This window comes from Spea bombifrons, chromosome 9 (genome assembly GCF_027358695.1).
Source record: "Spea bombifrons isolate aSpeBom1 chromosome 9, aSpeBom1.2.pri, whole genome shotgun sequence".
In the NCBI taxonomy this organism is placed as follows: Eukaryota; Metazoa; Chordata; class Amphibia; order Anura; family Pelobatidae; genus Spea; species Spea bombifrons.
Genome location: NC_071095.1, coordinates 11,423,363 through 11,442,946, shown reverse-complemented (window position 1 = coordinate 11,442,946; position 19,584 = coordinate 11,423,363). Strand labels below are relative to the sequence as shown.

The 19,584-nt window shown below is 46.8% G+C and overlaps 3 protein-coding genes across 3 annotated transcripts in view; 1 reads left to right on the top strand and 2 right to left on the bottom strand.

Moving 5' to 3' along the window:
* The window catches only part of NDUFB1 (NADH:ubiquinone oxidoreductase subunit B1), a 69,461-nt gene that overhangs the window by 47,840 nt on the left and 2,037 nt on the right, over positions 1-19,584 (bottom strand). The gene's annotated exons all lie outside the window — the stretch shown is intronic.
* Positions 304-18,095, top strand: RIN3 (Ras and Rab interactor 3). The gene is made up of 10 exons (XM_053475449.1): positions 304-477; positions 5,999-6,179; positions 6,950-7,061; positions 8,190-8,262; positions 9,293-9,384; positions 9,482-11,284; positions 11,818-12,126; positions 13,521-13,652; positions 17,376-17,539; positions 17,796-18,095. Exons 1-10 carry the CDS (start codon positions 434-436, stop codon positions 18,093-18,095), a joined length of 3,210 nt encoding a protein of 1,069 aa, XP_053331424.1. The 5' UTR covers positions 304-433.
* Positions 5,317-19,584, bottom strand: part of GON7 (GON7 subunit of KEOPS complex) — a 118,842-nt gene continuing 104,574 nt past the window's right edge. The window contains exon 3 of the transcript XR_008355473.1: positions 5,317-5,343. The gene's annotated coding sequence lies outside the window, so the exon portion shown is untranslated. The remainder of the gene's footprint in view (positions 5,344-19,584) is intronic.

Sequence of the window (19,584 nt, the reverse complement as noted above, 5' to 3'; positions counted from 1 at the left end):
AGAATACGCCCAGGCACTTTGTAACCTGGTCCCCGAAGCTGACAATCTGCCCCTGTCAGGCTGCCGGTGTGCTCGGTGCATTCAATGTAACTTTGTTTCAACGGGTTAACCCATTAAGTGCCGGATGGTGAGTTCGCCCCCCCCCAACCGTGTGCCCCGGGGCACCGAGCCTTTCCTGTTGCCAATGCTGCCTGTCCAGCTGTGGCTGTGGAGGGGTTAATGCCCCCTCTCCAGATGCTGAGTGCATATAACCTGCCCCCTGGTCCTGCCTCTTCCTGACCCCCTGTGAGTGAGGAGCGCACTCAGCACAGGAAGTCGGACTCACTCCTCACACAGCTGCCCCGGCAGCAACAGCCCCTGCCCCTGACAGCATGTTCGGGGGGCCCCGTGGAGCAGGAAAGGGCCCCCGGCACCCCCTGGCACCCCCTAAAGCATGAATGACCGCGCAGGGATGGAGGCTGCAGCCCGGGAGCCAAGGTGAGAGCGAACTTCTGGAGCTCTGGTGGCTGGAAAGGGTTAATGCCAGCAAAGCAGGGGCAATAAACCCTGCCTGGCATGCGAAGGGTTATTCCATGCAGGGTGTTACTCTCCTTGCACACAAGGGGTTAACCCTAGTCTCCTTTGCATTATCCAGGGCTTAGGGGTTTCTACCTCAAGAGGGGCAGAGAGACCCCCATGGTGGGGGGGGCACTGTGTTTAGTTCAGGATCCCCTACCTATCACTATTACCCCCCCACCTATCACTATTACCCCCCCAGAGGGCAGGGGGTATCTGGCATTTCGCAGCACCCTTCACTGACATAAAAGCTCAGAGTTTCCCGGATCTCACAGGGTTAAAGCCATGTCGTTACACTGTATCGTCTCTGACATTCTGCCAACTTCCTCGGCTTCTTACAAACAGTCCTTCTAAAGAAAGCAGAACTCCTGAAACTTTAGCCAAATATCCCTGAAAAGACTCCGGACGCTGAATCTAAAACTTACAAAACTTTAAAAAAAACTCCCCCAAAAACAGGAAAATTCAAGGGTTTTTAACACAAAACTCGCCAGTCGCTGATCTGACCTAAAACTCTCGTTTATCCTTCAAAAAGGAACTGAATGAATCCGGTGCAAAACGCATAAAATGATATTTTACGTTATTATTCTATAAATTATGTTTAATGTTATGTTAGCAAACTATAAACAAGTCCAAAAAATATTATTGTCTGTGATGTCATAAAGTTAGTTTTGTTTTTTGTTTTGATTCGGCGTCAGAAGCCAGAAAAACCGTAAACGGAAAAACCTTTAAATAATATTAACTTAACAATTTCTATAAACGTTTTAAAATGAATGCTTTTTACGCCAGAAGCAGCCGAAAATCATTCTTTGGAAATAATTCTAAAAAAAAAAAAAAAAAAGTAAATTTTAATTTGTAAATATTGCGCTTGCAGAAACGTTGTACGGCGCTGCGGACTATGATGGCGCTATAGAAATAATAAAATCAATTTCTTTGTGACATCATCATGACCAGGAGCAATGAATCCTTTTGGGTATTTTTCAGGGTTTTTATTTGTAAAATCTACTTTAACCCTTGGTACACCTATCTGCCGTTAAAGGGTTAATTTCCCATAGCAAAGTCTGTTTTGGAGAAAGTCTGGAAATTCTCTTTTTTTACCCATTTCTTTAGGTTTGGGTTCTGAAGGGGCCTTTTGTTTCCGAGGGCTGCTCGTTCACAAGAAACCTTTTGAAAAAAATGTGTATTTTTTTTATTTTTTTTTAAATGGAAGATGGGTTTTACCCCGCGGCCAATCAAAACAGCAGAGGATCCGGAACAAAGCCTCCGTATAGCTCAACATTTTAACCCGTTACGCGCCAGACAGGATTAGCTCACAAGGCTTGGGTGCTGGAGAATAATACGTTTTACTTTACTAAGAGGGTGGTAGATAAGTGGAGCAGCCTCCCGTCCGAAGTGGTAGATGTTTAATCTAAGACAAGGCGAGCGACTAGGCGGGGGCCGAGTGGGGCCGATTTGCTGGAAGATTGTGTTGTGTCATTCCAAGAAACACCTACTTAGAGCCGCAGAGTTCCGCCCTCTGTCTGCCTCCTGGATTTGGAAGGCCTGGCTCCTGTTAAGGGTTTGGCCTGTGGCAGTGAATTGGTTAATATGAATATACCCCCTCCGGGGCTGAATGTCACCAGCCCTCTTCCCAGCAGCGCCATATCTGGTGCAAAACCATTACTGGTGGAGCAATTACTGGGAACGTTGTGCTGGTTTCTGTGGCTTTGCTGAGAGGGTGGTAGATAAGTGGAACAGCCTCCCAGCAGAGGTGGTAGAGGGTAATACAGTGAGGGTATTAAACATGCATGGGATAGACATCCGGCTCCTGAATCTAAGACGAGACCAACGACTGATTAAGGTTTGAGTCTTTACAGCAGGAGAAACGGGCGACTAGACGGGGGCCGGATGGGGGCCGATCTGCCAGGGGGTTCTGGGTTTCTGCCGGTTAGTGATTTCAGTACCGGGCTTTATTCTTGTTGAAGTGGAGGTTCTAGATCAGGGGCATCCAACCTGCGGCCCTCCAGCTGCTGCAGGACTACATCTCCCATAATCCTCAGCCAGGCCCTTAGCTGAAAGAGCATTGTGGGAGATGTAGTCCTGCAGCAGCTGGAGGGCCGCAGGTTGGACGGCCCTGTTCTAGATTATTCTTCTAGAACACCTGAACTCATCATGGATTCCAGAAGGCGTCTGTAGAGGCCGTGACCTCGCTGTACCCGGCAGCTGCCTCCAGAAAACATCAGGGTAATTACACTCCTGCCACCCGATTAACCAGTTCCTCCCCACTCCCCGCCAAATAGCTGCACTCTTAACCCTTTAATGTTTGCCAGCCTCCCCTGGTGTGCAGGAGACCCGGCAGGATGGGTTTATTCCCTCGCCTCCGGGAAGCCTGGAATGCGCTGCGCCGCTGACAGTGTACACACCGCCATTCCCCATCCCTGCCGCGCCCGCCCTGAGTTATCAGCCCTAAACCTGTTTTAGTAAAAAGAGCTGACAGTCTAATCGGCAACTCCCCATTCCTCACAATCTACAGAACTCCAAATTCTTATTGGTCTTAATTTTATTTCTGCGTTTGGGGCAGGAGGCTGATAATTTATTTACTCCGGGAGCTTTTCCACTAATACTGGAATTTGGTTGAAAGCTGCTTTTAAGTTTGCAAGGAAATGGGTGGTGTATAAGTGGAACAGGCTCCCAGCAGAAGTGGTAGAGGGTAATACAGTGAGGGTATTAAACATGCATGTGACAGACATACGACTGATTAAGGTTTGAGTCTCTACAGCAGGAGAAACAGGCGACTAGATTGGGGCCGGATGGGGCCGATCTGTCGCCGGGTTCTGGGTTCCTTGGTTGAAAGGCGTAGCCTGTCTGGTTGTCCTGAGCTTCTGCTTCGGTTGCATGCGCGGTCCGGGCCATTTTAAAGTAATGATGTCATATAATAAATACGTGTGAGGTCAGCATGACAGCCTTTTGGGGACGCTTCTGCTTGCTCCGGCTCCAGATGCTCTCATTAGCTGGCTGCGTTCTCCATTATTTTTGATCACGCGGCGAATGCCAAGCAGCCGCGGCTTCTATAATATTTGCTGTAAAGTTATGGAGCCGGCGGCTGCAGAGAATATCTGTGGCATGCAAAAAAAATCGGCCCCCGTCTAGTCGCCCGTTTCTCCTGCTGTAACGACTCAAACCTTAATCAGTCGTTGGTCTCGTCTTAGATTCAGGAGCCGTATGCCTATCCCATGCATGTTTAATACCCTCACTGTATTACCCTCTACCACTTCTGCTGGGAGGCTGTTCCACTTATCTACCACCCTCTCGGAAAAGTAAAACTACCTCTACATCTCAGCCTCTGACGCTCTAGTATTAGTCAGGCGTCTTGTTGCGCATGTTTTCTGTGGTATAGGTTCGGTGGATTAGAGCGCTCCCGGGGGTGGTTGAGGGTCGGTGGATTAGAGCGCTCCCGGGGCGGTTGAGGGTCGGTGGATTAGAGCGCTCCCGGGGCGGTTGAGGGTCGGTGGATTAGAGCGCTCCCGGGGCGGTTGAGGGTCGGTGGATTAGAGCGCTCCCGGGGCGGTTGAGGGTCGGTGGATTAGAGCGCTTCCGGGCGGTTTATGGCAGTCTGACTGCTTAGTGATCGTTATGCAAAGTGTAAAGCGGGGACCCCTGGCAACGATTTCTGGCCCCCGGGGGCCGAGCCGCGGGTGTCTCTAACACGTTGAGCTCCCGGGGCCGCTGTTTCCGTAGCCGGGATGTTCTCGAGGTCTCTGAGGTTTGCGTTTCCTGTAGCGAGTTTCTGGTAACCGACGTCGTCCTCGAAGCCTCAGCCGTCCACGTCTTGTCTGCAACACCAATGGATCAGCGCAGGGGCATTAGGGCCGACCGCACCGATTGTGCCATGCATTGGTGACATCACACCTGCCCTTCCCAGGGGACATCGGTGACATCACAAAATAAGCAGAACTTTGTTTTGGGAAGAACATTGTTACAATGTTACTGATGGGGGGTTTTGCCCCCTGGCTGCCACTCGCCGGAGTTCAGGGGAGGAATCTGACGGCCGCGCTCCGTTCCCCGGTGGGGCAGATATTATATACATACATATAAACATACATACATACATACACGCACACACAGACATATACACTGCCATTACAGCTTGGGGTCACATAGAAATGTTCTTGTTTTTGAAAGAAAAGCTAATTTAGTCCATTAAAATCACATGAAATGAATGAGAAATCCAGCGCAGACGGGGTTAATGTTGTAAATGACTATTGTGGCTGATTTTTAATGAAATCTCTTCGTAGGAGTACAGAGGCCCTTTATCACTCCCATCACTCCTGTGTTCCGACGGCCCTTTATCACTCCCATCACTCCTGCGTTCCAATGGCCCTTTATCACTCCCATCACTCCTGTGTTCCAACGGCCCTTTATCACTCCCATCACTCCTGTGTTCCAGTGGCCCTTTACACGGTAGTGTATGTATAGTTAGTGTGTATAATAATATATATATATTAGTATCCTATTGTTTATTTCCCTCTCCTTGTGTGACGAGGCGTTACTGTATCTGGTTTCTCATCCGGAAATGATGTATATATTATTATTTATGTATATATATATGTATATGTGTGTGTGTATATATATATATATATATATTATTATTATTTATGTTTATATAATATATAATATATAATGTGGCGGGCGAGTCTTCCGAAGGGTTAAATGGTATGTTTTTGGCGTGTTCGCCCGTGTTCACGTGGGTGTTGGGCGCAGGTAGCTTCCTGAAACTCCAGCACTTTTTTTTTTTTTTTTTTTTTTATATTTCTGGATGTGTTTTTGCCGTTTTGGGCTCCGAGCCGCGGATGTTTTCAGGAAAGGTGCGCTGGCGGAGGAAGCCTCGGACGGGATGCAGATAAGGGCCGTGTCCTCTCGGCACGCAGAGACCCTTACACAGAAATAACAGAAATTCACGGGAAATCCTGAGCACTTCCTGCTCAATGCGCAACGTGATGTCATCGCCAGCGCTCCGAGCCGGGTCTGTCCCCCGAGAAAGGAATTCTTTACATCCCTCCCAGGAGGCCGTAATCTAAAACCGAGAAGCTTCGATGCAATTACTTTACTGAGAGGGTGGTAGATTGGTGGAACAGCCTCCCAGCAGAGGTGGTAGAGGCTGATACAGTGAGGGGATTTGAACACGCATGGGATGGAATACTGTTGGGCTGGGGTTTGATGTCCTCTCGTTTCGTGATATTTCAGCGTTTTACCCTAGAATGGCTCCTGTTTTTGATAAATCTGCGTTTCTTACAGTTTTTCTCAAACTTTTCCATGTTTTTTTGTCTTCTTTCTCTTGATCGCCCGCCCTGTCCTCTCGCCCTCTTCTCCCCCTCCATCCTTCTCTTCTCTCCTCTCCTCCATGGTCTGCGATGTTTTTCCCGGCCGCTCCTCGTTCACCGCCGTCCTCCATCATTCTCTCTTCCAGTCCTCCTGCGGATGCCGCCGACGTGGAGAAGCGACCGCCGGCTGCTGCTGGTCGGAGGATTTGCCCGGCGCTCTCCAGCATCGGCCTCTTAGACAGGCTCATAAAAACCTGCCCCGTCTGGATGCAGCTGTGTATGAGTCAGGAGCAGGCGGCCGACATACTGAAGGGAGAAGCCGACGGGGTACGTTCCTGGAAAGGGCCCGTATTCACTTAACTGCGTTCCTCCCTCAAACATGAAATCTGAACAAACCGCCTGTCCTTTATTTCATAGCTATAGCATAATATTCCCAGAATGCACCTGACCTCCTTCCTCTGATTGGCTGGTCATCTTTGCAAATCCATAACTGGTGCAGGAATCAGCAGGGTAATAATAAGTCTTAATCCTGGTCGGTTTCATTTATTTCTTAAAATCCATTAAAACTGCTGAACCTTATAAAAAAGTTTAGTAGGAGAAATAAAAATATAAATAATAATCATTATAAATTTTTATTTTTTTATGATTTTTTATTTTTCTATTCTGTCCTGTTTCTGACCCGTGAAATGCTGCAGAAAACATGAAACTGAGACTGGAATATTGATGGATTTTGTAATACTTTTTGGAATGGGAAAAAAAATATATTTTTTGTGTTTTTTGGGTTTTTTTGTATTTTTTTTTTTATTTTTTACATATTTTTTCCCATTTTCTGCACACGCCCTTTCCCAGATGCGCAATGCTTTCTAATAGCGAGGAACTTCGCTAAATTTATGTCTGTTCAGTTTGTTTTTTTGCTAAATATATCTTGCGTATCACCAGTCCTTTCCAAATAAGCTTTAGAGAAGTTATTCAAAGGTAGTGGTTACCCAGACAGACCTCTCTGTTGATGCGGAAGCAACACATTTCCTGTTTTCTGCGAGAATAAATAAAAAATAATCGATCGCCCTCTGTTTTAATGGACTTTTTTTGTTAATAAGGTATTCATGGTGACGCGAGACGTGGCCCAGAAGTGCATGGTTCTTCTCGCGCGTTTCGCGGTTCATGAGAAGCCCGCTGTTCTGCGTTTTAACATCAAGGAGGAGAAATCAAGTAAGTTGTTTTTACATATATTTTTTTTTTTGGCTACACATGTGGACATTTAACTAAATGTATGCGGTTGGACACTTTTTTTGTTAGTTTAACAGAAAATTCAGTTTTTATTTTGGTAACAAAGGGCAGCCTATTTTGTAGTTCCACAAATATCCACTAGGGGGGGATGGTGAGGCTGCAATATCAGTAATGAGGAAATTATCAGCGTTGTTATTATTATTAGTTATTAATAATATAATATTTTTTTATTTATATGGGGCCAATAATGCCCACAGAACTATACACGGCCTCCTACATATTTTTGCCATAAAGCAAGGCTGAAAATGAGCAGAAGAAGAGATCCAGCTTAATCCCGGATCGAGGAGACGCGCATGCATGCAGTCCTTTTAGAACGATGTTGCGTCGCATGTCTTCAGGGCATAAAACACGTGATGCGCAGGAAAAGGAACGCGTCACTTCACCTACTAATCTATAAAAAATCACAAAAAACAGGAACCGGGGCATGTGAGAGCGGAGAGCGCCGGGAGAAACCGGGGCGCGGATTCCATGGGAATGGCCTTTATATTATTAGCGATTACAATGTATTTCACATTTAAAGCCACTTCCTGTGATACATTTGGCAACAAATTATAAAGAACTACCATAATTTACCCCGTAATAGAACGGTCGGGGTGTGTGTGTGTATGTATGTGTGTATATTTGTGTGTGTGTGTGTGTATGTATGTATGTATGTATATATATGTATGTATATAATATATATATAAAATAATTTTACACTCACATATATTTGGGGTCTAGCTGTTCTCTGAATCTGAATTATTATTTGGTAAAGTCATCCGTTGTTGGGTGCAAATTGCTAAAAGGCAGCAGGAACATTCCGTTGGTTGCTATGGTGATTGCTCCACTTTGCACAGAGAATTGCTTTTGCTAATATATGCTTAAAGTCACCTGTTTTTTTTTTTGTTTTTTTTCTTTCTCGCTCCTCACTCTCTCTCATTCACTCTCTCATCTCTCTCTCATTCACTCGCTCCACTCTCCTCTCTCATTCTCTCGCTCCTCTCTCTCATTCACTCTCTCCTCTCTCTCTCTCCACTCTCTCATTCTCTCGCTCCTCTCTCTCTCCCCCAGTGATGTGTCTGCAGGGCTCTGCGCTGGTTTTTGAGGAAATCTTCAAACTAATCGGGTTTTACTGCATCAGCAGGTCAGTGCTTTTCATTAACGCTTGGGCGTCCGTACGCTGATCATTGTGTCGGAGGTCCGCCTGTTAGCCCACCGGCAGGTATTGGGTCTCATCTCCCTTCCAGAGATAATGGGAATTGTAGTTAAACAGTAGGCGAGCATCCTTAACGCTTATGTTCAGCTGTCCTCGGATGTCTCTTCTACGTATGAGAAGAGCGCATAGTGTCTCTGGAGACGTTTTACTTTCTGAAGCAGACTGATGAGTTCTCGTGGAGGCCAAACTCGATGTTACCCCTGAGGCGATCTCCCCAGCCCGGAAACTTTATAACGAATGAATATTTGTAAGAGATGCCAGGTTTCTGTTGTAGCGATTATTGTGCAGAAATTCCGTTATTCTCCGCCAAAAATCTTTATTTTACTCCCCCGCGCGGCTGGGATTTCTGGCTTCCAGGTAACCGAATCCCACGTCTCTTCTCGGACGGGGGCGTTAAACGCTTTCACTGATACCCTAACCCATCGCCAGAAAGTAGTGGATCCAGAGAACAACCTCCCAGCGGAGGTGTCTGCAACTATTTCATGTTTGGGTTTTAACAGAGTTAATTTTACCCCCCCCCCTGTATTCATGTATTTTTACTTAAAACATTGATGTCATTTGTTAAAGAAAAAAAAAGGACCTTTCCATACCTGCCTCGTGAACGATACAATGTAACAAGTCTAATATTATAGAATTTTTAATTATATTATTAAAATATGAATACTTAATAAGACTCATAATGATTAAACATGCTATTTTTTAATTAATTAACATTAACGTTAATTAGCAGCAATAACACTAATATTAATAACTAATCATAAATAATTCTTTACGTCGGCCGAGTTTTCCCAGTAGCGGCTCTTTTATAAATGCCCCCCCCCGACAGTCCTTCAGCAGCTTCCTGTAGCCCTCGGCCCCAAGGCTGACGCTTCGTATAACCGGGGGAAGGTTTGTGTGGGACTCGGTGTCGGATGTTGCCATTTTTTGGATAACGTTTACCTCGGTGATGTCTCCTCAGAGATATTCTACCCGCCCCCTTAAAGCTGCCGCACCTGATTGGCCGAGCTCGGGGCATGAGGGACCTCGAAGAAATCTCCAACCTCGGGACAGGTAAATAGATCTGGAATACCCAGAGTCTGGGGCCGGTGTTCTTAGAACAAGCAATCCCTTTTATTTATTTTATTTTTTTGGGGGGGTGTTTTTGCAGGTTTTTGGGCTGCGTCCCTCAAGGAGAAACGGAACGCGAATGTTTCTCGCTCTGGGAAATTTGCTTTGCATGGAAACGCTTGCGGGGCAAACCCTGACCGGCCAACTGCCCCGGACCCGGGCAAATATACGTGCGAGATCGAGGTCTCCGCGGAAAGCGACGAGCGGCTGTGGTTTGTGAACCCGATATTCATAGAAGAATTTGGCAACTCAGGAAACCCTGAGAAACTTCCTCCTGAAAACTGCCTCGCAAACACTGTGGTTAAAACTCCAAAAATTGTCTACAGAAGACCTCCACCGCCTCCTCCTCCTGGTGCGCAGAGCCCTCCTCTCCCTCCTCCTGGTTCGCAGAGCCCTCCTCTCCCTCCTCCTGGTGCGCAGAGCCCTCCTCTCCCTCCTCCTGGTGCGCAGAGCCCTCCTCTCCCTCCTCCTGGTGCGCAGAGCCCTCCTCTCCCTCCTCCTGGTGTGCAGAGCCCTCCTCTCCCTCCTCCTGGTGCGCAGAGCCCTCCTCTCCCTCCTCCTGGTGTGCAGAGCCCTCCTCTCCCCTCCATCCCTCCCTCTTCTCCACCAGCTAATTATAAAACTCCTAACCCTCTTTTAATATCGGTTTCGACAACTTCTGATCCTCTTTTAACGTCATGCCCTCCTACCGACGATCTCCGAGGTTCCTCTTCTGAAGCGACTCCCACTCCGCATAACCCACCTCCCTCGGAGGACGTTTGTGTCCCGTCGAGTCCTTCTTCTGCTTCACAAACGTCCGGTCCGCAGGTCATAAGGCCCCGGAGTCAGCATAAGGACTTATTAAGGACGGCTGAGGTGAACGGTGTTCCTCCTCTTCATGAGAAGATGAAAATCAACAGCTCAGAGGATAAAAAAGATGGTGGAGCAAATGAGGTTGAGACGCCTGACGCTCGCGCCAAAAGCTCATTCCCACCGGTTGTTCCCAGGAGAAGACAATCGGGAAAAGTCTCCGATGGAAACGCAGGTGACCCAGTAGAGCGAAAGGAGATCCAGAGTTCACCCAACGTACAAGGTGCGGAACCCAACATGAAAGAAGAATCCAAAAGTTCACAAGAGCCTCATGAAGAGGAGACTTCAGAGAAGTTGGATGCTTCACCAAGTCAACTGTCGTCCAAGTCCAAGAAGGTTCCTCCCGTTCCACCACCAAGGATAAAGAAATTTTCTTGCAGGTCATCTGCCGTAACTTCTGTCGATGGAAATCCGGTGGCGGAAGGCGGCCGGCCGTCTCCAGAACATCCGCCGGTAACCAACGCTACGGAGGACGGTGGTGCCACCAAGGAAGTGGGAAAGAAACTCGACCGCAATCCAGTTGGATCCTCTCAGGAATTAAAGGGCTCTGATACATCTCTGCATTCCCCGGTGAGCGTGTCCGTTTCTCCGGGGCCGAACGCGGACCAGGACTCTTACTCCACCAGCAGCATGGAGGATGAGGCGGAGAGGCTCAGCAGGCCCTCCATCAAGAAGAGCCATTCTTTTATGTTGGACAAGGCAAAAAACAGGCTGTCCATCGTGGCCATCACCAACGTTCTCACGGCCTTCATGTCCGCCGACAGGAAGCTGCAGAAGAGGATCACGGAGCTGGCCCAGGACGAGGGCTCCTACTTCGGGGATCTGGTCCAGAATTATAAGAGCTACACCTTGGAGATGATGGCGAAGCAGAGCTCCAGCACCGAGATGTTACAGGAGATCCGGCTGATGATGACCCAGCTCAAGAGTTACCTGGTGCAGAGCGCGGAGCTGACGGCCATGGTGGACTGCAGTCTCTACACCGACGAAAAAATAGGCAAGTGGGGTCTTTTGCTTCGTGTTTTTGGGTTTTTTTTTGTGTTTTGTGGTTGTTGAACCATAAAAGAGAGCGATGGAGATGTCTGGTTGGTCCATGATCTCCGCTGCTTGGCACCTTTAGTCATTTTGGGGTTTTTTTTGTGTTGTTGAGGAAACTGTATCCCCCTAAAGAGTGGTGCGTCCATTGAATTGCTTCCCGGTAGAGAAGGCAAAATTCTCAAACACTAAACGGAAAAATAAAAAAAATTCTACTTTGAGCAAGAAGATGTACTTAATTATTATTATTATTTTTAAGGGATATAATGATAAAAGAGAAATTATGGATTTAATAATTATTGGAATTATTTTACTTTCTTAGGAAATGTTAATTTGTTACTTTTCAAGTCACTCCTTTCCATGTTTAAATCCCCTCTACCACTTCTGCTGGGAGGCAGTTCCAGCTATCTACCGCCATCTACAATTACTACCTGTAAGGCATCATTTCTTAGATCATTGTTAATCCTTTTTTTCGTTTTCCTTGCCCCGGGTCAGATGCCATTGTTGAAGCTGCTCTCTGTAAATGTGTCTTGAAGCCTCTGAAGTCCCCGATTGAGTCGTACCTCCGTGAGATCCACTCCAAAGACGGCTCGTTGAGGCTACTCAAGGAAAACCAGCTGGTTATCCAGGACACGACCTCCACGGACCTGGGGGTCACCACCAGCGTCCCGGAGAGCAGCGTGATGGAGAAAATCATTCAGAGATTTGAGACGATGCACAAGACTTACTCCCCGGAGAAAAAAATTACCTACCTGCTGAAGGCTTGTAAACTGATCTACGATTCCATGTCCAGCGGGGGTCCAGGTATCGTCCGTGGGGCTATTATTTATTTATTATTATTATTTATTATTATTATTATTATATGTTATAACCGGTGCAGGAATCAGGGGATGAGTGAACATTCGTGTGTATGTTAACTACTGTTCAAAAGTTTGGGGTCACTGAGTGGTTTTCTACCCATCAATTATCCTTTTAAACTTAACTTGGATCAGCAAACACAACGTGCCATTGGAACACAGGAGTGATGGGAGTGATAAAGGGCCATTGGGACACAGGAGTGATGGGAGTGATAAAGGGCCGTTGGAACACAGGAGTGATGGGAGTGATAAAGGGCCGTTGGAACACAGGAGTGATGGGAGTGATAAAGGGCCGTTGGAACACAGGAGTGATGGGAGTGATAAAGGGCCATTGGAACACAGGAGTGATGGGAGTGATAAAGGGCCATTGGAACACAGGAGTGATGGGAGTGATAAAGGGCCATTGGGACACAGGAGTGATGGGAGTGATAAAGGGCCGTTGGAACACAGGAGTGATGGGAGTGATAAAGGGCCGTTGGAACACAGGAGTGATGGGAGTGATAAAGGGCCGTTGGAACACAGGAGTGATGGGAGTGATAAAGGGCCATTGGAACACAGGAGTGATGGGAGTGATAAAGGGCCATTGGAACACAGGAGTGATGGGAGTGATAAAGGGCCATTGGGACACAGGAGTGATGGGAGTGATAAAGGGCCATTGGGACACAGGAGTGATGGGAGTGATAAAGGGCCATTGGGACACAGGAGTGATGGGAGTGATGAGGCCTCTGTACGCCTATGAAGAAATTCCATTAAAAATCAGCCGTTTCCAGCTACAAGTCATTTACAACATTAACCCCGTCTGCGCTGGATTTCTGATCCATTTCATGTTATTTTAATGGGGAAAATCTGCTTTTCTTTCAAAAACATTTCTTAGTGACCCCAAACCTTTGAACAGTCTGGTGTGTGTATATATATTTTCTTTTCTTCTGTAATGATTATGGAATTGTTTTTGCTCCCCGCTGTGGTTTGGTTTATTGGAATATTTCCAAATCTGATGATAGAATCCGCTAAGCGTTCCGTTTCTAGCCGGATGGTGTAACTCTGCAGAAGTTTCTTGAGAAAATAAAAACAGACGTACTGTTACCACAGCTTCTTGGAGGCAGATGATGTAAAAAAAACAAACAGGTTTCCGACATAGCGGAGAATTTCGAAAGCTAAGTGGGGGATTTCCTCCTCGGCAAAATTTGTTGCATTTTTGAGTCATATCACTGGGTTTAGCGATTTATTATATGGGGAGGAAGCTGCAGCCCCCCTGCCAGCTCCTGCTTTTGGTGAATGAACTTCTTTGCATCCTCATAAACATTTGCTGAATGAATATATCTCCTCTGGGGTTCCTCGCAGGCCGGCCCCACGGGGCCGATGACTTCCTCCCGGTCCTGATGTACGTCCTCGCTCGCTGTGAGTTGGAGTTCCTGCTGCTCGATGTCGAGTACATGATGGAGCTGATGGACCCGTCCCTGCAGCTCGGAGAAGGTAACGAGCGCGTAATCGCGCATGCAGTGCCCCCCCCCACACACGTGTGCTCGACGGCTGCACTCCCTCATTCTACTGCATGGGTTTAACTCTAACGCTAAGGGGTCGTTGCTGCGCGTTCCGTTTCTCCTGCTGTAACGACTCAAACCTTAATCAGTCGTTGGTCTCGTCTTAGATTCAGGAGCCGTATGTCTATCCCATGCATGTTTAATCCCCTCACTGTATTACCCGCTACCACTTCTGCTGGGAAGCTGTTCCATTTATCTACAACCCCCTCAGAAAGACCTTACTTTCACCAGCAAAATTTTTATTTTTTGGAAAACAAATTAGCCCATTATAAGCGGATATTCTGCTCCGTGGTTATTAAGGATGTTGGTGCTGAACGCACTCTGAACCACGTTAATGGTGAGAAGCAGCTGCGAGCGGCGCACGAGAGCCCTCTAGTGACCATACCGGGTTACTGCAAGTGACAGTCTCATGGGGAAAATATTTTCTTGAGCATAACCCCCAGCGCTGTATACAGTAATATAACCCCCAGCGCTGTATACAGTAATATAACCCCACAGCGCTGTATACAGTAATATAACCCCCAGCGCTGTATACTGTAATATAACCCCCAGCGCTGTATACAGTAATATAACCCCCCAGTGCTGTATACAGTAATATAACCCCCAGCGCTGTATACAGTAATATAACCCCCCAGCGCTGTATACAGTAATATAACCCCCAGCGCTGTATACAGTAATATAACCCCCAGCGCTGTATACAGTAATATAACCCCCAGCGCTGTATACAGTAATATAACCCCCAGCGCTGTATACAGTAATATAACCCCCAGCACTGTATACAGTAATATAACCCCCAGCGCTGTATACAGTAATATAACCCCACAGCGCTGTATACAGTAATATAACCCCCAGCGCTGTATACTGTAATATAACCCCCAGCGCTGTATACAGTAATATAACCCCCCAGTGCTGTATACAGTAATATAACCCCCAGCGCTGTATACAGTAATATAACCCCCCAGCGCTGTATACAGTAATATAACCCCCAGCGCTGTATACAGTAATATAACCCCACAGCGCTGTATACAGTAATATAACCCCCCAGCACTATATACAGTAATATAACCCCCAGCGCTGTATACTGTAATATAACCCCCCAGCGCTGTATACAGTAATATAACCCCCCAGCGCTGTATACAGTAATATAACCCCCCCAGCGCTGTATACAGTAATATAACCCCCCAGCACTGTATACAGTAATAACCCCCAGCGCTGTATACAGTAATATACCCCCAGCACTGTATACAGTAATATAACCCCCAGCGCTGTATACAGTAATATAACCCCCCAGCGCTGTATACAGTAATATAACCCCCCAGCGCTGTATACAGTAATATAACCCCCCAGCGCTGTATACAGTAATATAACCCCCCAGCGCTGTATACAGTAATATAACCCCCCCAGCGCTGTATACAGTAATATAACCCCCCAGCACTGTATACAGTAATAACCCCCAGCGCTGTATACAGTAATATAACCCCCCCAGCACTGTATACAGTAATATAACCCCCCCAGCGCTGTATACAGTAATATAACCCCCCAGCACTGTATACAGTAATATACCCCCAGCACTGTATACAGTAATATACCCCCAGCACTGTATACAGTAATATAACCCCCAGCGCTGTATACAGTAATATAACCCCCAGCACTGTATACAGTAATATAAACCCCCCAGCGCTGTATACAGTAATATAACCCCCCAGCGCTGTATACAGTAATATAACCCCCCAGCGCTGTATACAGTAATATAACCCCCCAGCGCTGTATACAGTAATATAACCCCCCAGCGCTGTATACAGTAATATAACCCCCCCCAGCGCTGTATACAGTAATATAACCCCCCCAGCACTGTATACAGTAATATAACCCCCCCAGCGCTGTATACAGTAATATAACCCCCCAGTGCTGTATACAGTAATATAACCCCCCAGCGCTGTATACAGTAATATAACCCCCCCAGTGCTGTATACAGTAATATATCCCCAGCGCTGTATACAGTAATATAACCCCCCAGCACTGTATACCGTAATAACCCCCAGCACTGTATACAGTAATATACCCCCAGCACTGTATACAGTAATATAACCCCCAGCGCTGTATACAGTAATATAACCCCCAGCACTGTATACAGTAATATAAACCCCCCAGCGCTGTATACAGTAATATAACCCCCCAGCGCTGTATACAGTAATATAACCCCCCAGCGCTGTATACAGTAATATAACCCCCCAGCGCTGTATACAGTAATATAACCCCCCAGCGCTGTATACAGTAATATAACCCCCAGCGCTGTATACAGTAATATAACCCCCCAGCACTGTATACAGTAATATAACCCCCAGCGCTGTATACAGTAATAACCCCCAGCGCTGTATACAGTAATATAACCCCCCAGCACTGTATACAGTAATATAACCCCCCCAGCGCTGTATACAGTAATATAACCCCCCAGCACTGTATACAGTAATAACCCCCAGCACTGTATACAGTAATATACCCCCAGCACTGTATACAGTAATATAACCCCCAGCGCTGTATACAGTAATATAACCCCCAGCACTGTATACAGTAATATAAACCCCCCAGCGCTGTATACAGTAATATAACCCCCCAGCGCTGTATACAGTAATATAACCCCCCAGCGCTGTATACAGTAATATAACCCCCCAGCGCTGTATACAGTAATATAACCCCCCAGCGCTGTATACAGTAATATAACCCCCCCCAGCGCTGTATACAGTAATATAACCCCCCCAGCACTGTATACAGTAATATAACCCCCCCAGCGCTGTATACAGTAATATAACCCCCCAGTGCTGTATACAGTAATATAACCCCCCAGCGCTGTATACAGTAATATAACCCCCCCAGTGCTGTATACAGTAATATATCCCCAGCGCTGTATACAGTAATATAACCCCCCAGCACTGTATACAGTAATAACCCCCAGCACTGTATACAGTAATATACCCCCAGCACTGTATACAGTAATATAACCCCCCAGCGCTGTATACAGTAATATAACCCCCCCAGTGCTGTATACAGTAATATATCCCCAGCGCTGTATACAGTAATATAACCCCCCAGCACTGTATACAGTAATAACCCCCAGCACTGTATACAGTAATATACCCCCAGCACTGTATACAGTAATATAACCCCCAGCGCTGTATACAGTAATATAACCCCCAGCACTGTATACAGTAATATAACCCCCCAGCGCTGTATACAGTAATATAACCCCCCAGCGCTGTATACAGTAATATAACCCCCCAGCGCTGTATACAGTAATATAACCCCCCAGCGCTGTATACAGTAATATAACCCCCCAGCGCTGTATACAGTAATATAACCCCCAGCGCTGTATACAGTAATATAACCCCCCAGCACTGTATACAGTAATATAACCCCCAGCGCTGTATACAGTAATATAACCCCCAGCGCTGTATACAGTAATATAACCCCCCAGCACTGTATACAGTAATATAACCCCCAGCGCTGTATACAGTAATATACCCCCAGCGCTGTATACAGTAATATAACCCCCAGCGCTGTATACAGTAATATACCCCCAGCGCTGTATATAGTGATATAATCCTGTATACAGTAAAATGATATTACGGGGTCCCCTGACGCTGTGTTTTGCCTCCAGGCTCCTATTACTTGACCACGACGTACGGCGCTCTGGAGCACATAAAGAATTACGATAAGATCACGGTGACGCGGCAGCTGAGCGTGGAGGTTCAGGACTCGATCCACCGCTGGGAGAGACGGCGGACTCTGAATAAAGCGCGCGTCTCCCGCTCCTCCATACAGGTGGGATAAACCAAGGTATCCGATCTTATTCCCCGCGAGGTCACGGCGCAGGCACGAGGGCACCCCTCACCGTGCGGCACCTGCCCCCTTTTTGCCCCACGGAAGCTCTGACCCTGATGGCAACCAATGAAACGACCTGCAGTTCTGATGAATTAGTTGCTATGGAAACAGAACCACTTCTAATATGTAACCCCTGATGCTGTCGGGGCGCGAGTCGCACTTAACGGCTTTAAATAACTTGAATATCTTCTTCCAGGACTTCATCTCGGTCTCGTACGAGCGGCTGGACTCCAGAAGCGCCACGCTGAGCATCAGGTCGGACACGAGCGTCGCCGCCGTTCTGCAGCAGTGCGCCGAAAAGTTCGAGGTGTCGGAGCCGCGGGGTTACGGACTCTTCGTCATGGTGAACGATCGCTGCCCGCGGCTCGCCGACAGCGCCTTCCCGCACCGCGTCAAATCCCACCTGCTGAAACACGAACAGAAACTGGACTTTCACTTCATTTACAAAGAGACCGGCGCCGGCGACCACGTGGTCAGCGACCTGGAACTGCTTTAACCCCGCGCGGGACCCACCTCTGTAACCCCCGCCGTTCCCACACCAGCTGCGCACGATCCGGATGAAGTGCCGGAATTCCGGGGGGAAGACGAAAGCAAGCTGGCTGTGCTTTAACTCGCGGGGGACTTTTTTTTTATATATATATATATATATATATGTGTGACGTTTGTAAATATAATTTCCTTTTACAAAAGGAGGAAAATATTGGGGGAAATAAATCCTTTACACTGCCACCGCTCTGATCTATTTTGCTTCGGCTTCCGTGGCAGTCGGATTAGCCTTGAAATTGGGGTAAAAATGCTGGAAAACGTCGCCTTCGCCCCGAGGAAGCCCTTGCAGAAAGCCTGCGACAAACGGGGAGTCACAACTTTGACATCATATGTGACATAGCAGAGGCGCTATGATGTCATCAAGCGGATCACCCGTTGGCAATCCCGCGGGAGGTTTAACAAAAAGTAGAAACGTCACAAAGTATTTCGCTGAGACCCTGCGGGGGGGGCGCCTAAAACGGGCGTAATACCAAAGTTAAGCTCCTCTCGTCATAAAGCTGTAGTGGACTCCAACTCCCATCGTGCTCAGTAAGAGGCAACCCCTGGCACGTCAGCTGCTGTTAAGGAAAAATCACCCTCGGCCAGCCCGGGTTTCCACGGTTACTCCAATGTATCTACTTGGACTGTAACTTAATTGCATATATTTATATACAACTCTTTTTGTCACGGAAAAATAAAAACGTTTGTATAAAAGGAAACAGATCCTCGTTTGTGGTGACCGTTATTTTGAAAAGAGCCCCAAGGGGGCCCCAGGGATTACATCGTAGCGTCCATTAGATTTTAACCCCACAGGAATATTTCAGGGAAAATTAGAGTTTTAGGGTTTATTATAGAACTGACTGTGGATTATATGTTGTGGGTTTTTTATTTCTTTTAAACTAAAAATGGATGATTTACAATAAAGTGTCTTATTTAGAAATCAGAAATGATCCCTTGGCATAGGAAGTGGGCGGTGCCTGTATAAACTATTATGGCTTGGCAGCTGTCCCCGCCCCTGAGGAACCCACAGGCTGCCACTCCTATCTCCACCGATTACATTGGTTCTATCCATTTATTTATATATATAGTGTGTGTGTGTGTGAGAGATTATATATATATATTTATATATATATATATATATATATATATATATTATATATATATATATTATATATATATTAGTACTTTGGTGTAGTGGTGGGCTAAGCATACTATTGCTATAAGATGTGACGGAATCTCCAATTGTTATCTTATAGTCCTAGGCTAGTCCTGTATCCATGTGTGTCAGTGTTTTGTGTACCTTTTGCCCTCCTACCCGGTATCATCTGAGGATTCCGGCTCCTCACTCCATCCCCTGTGTTCCTTGCCTTGTTCCTTGTCCTTTGTTGTGCCCTGTATCATGTATGTCTTGTCTGGTTATGTTCCTTGCTCGGTCTCCCTGTTCCTTGCTGTGTTTTGCT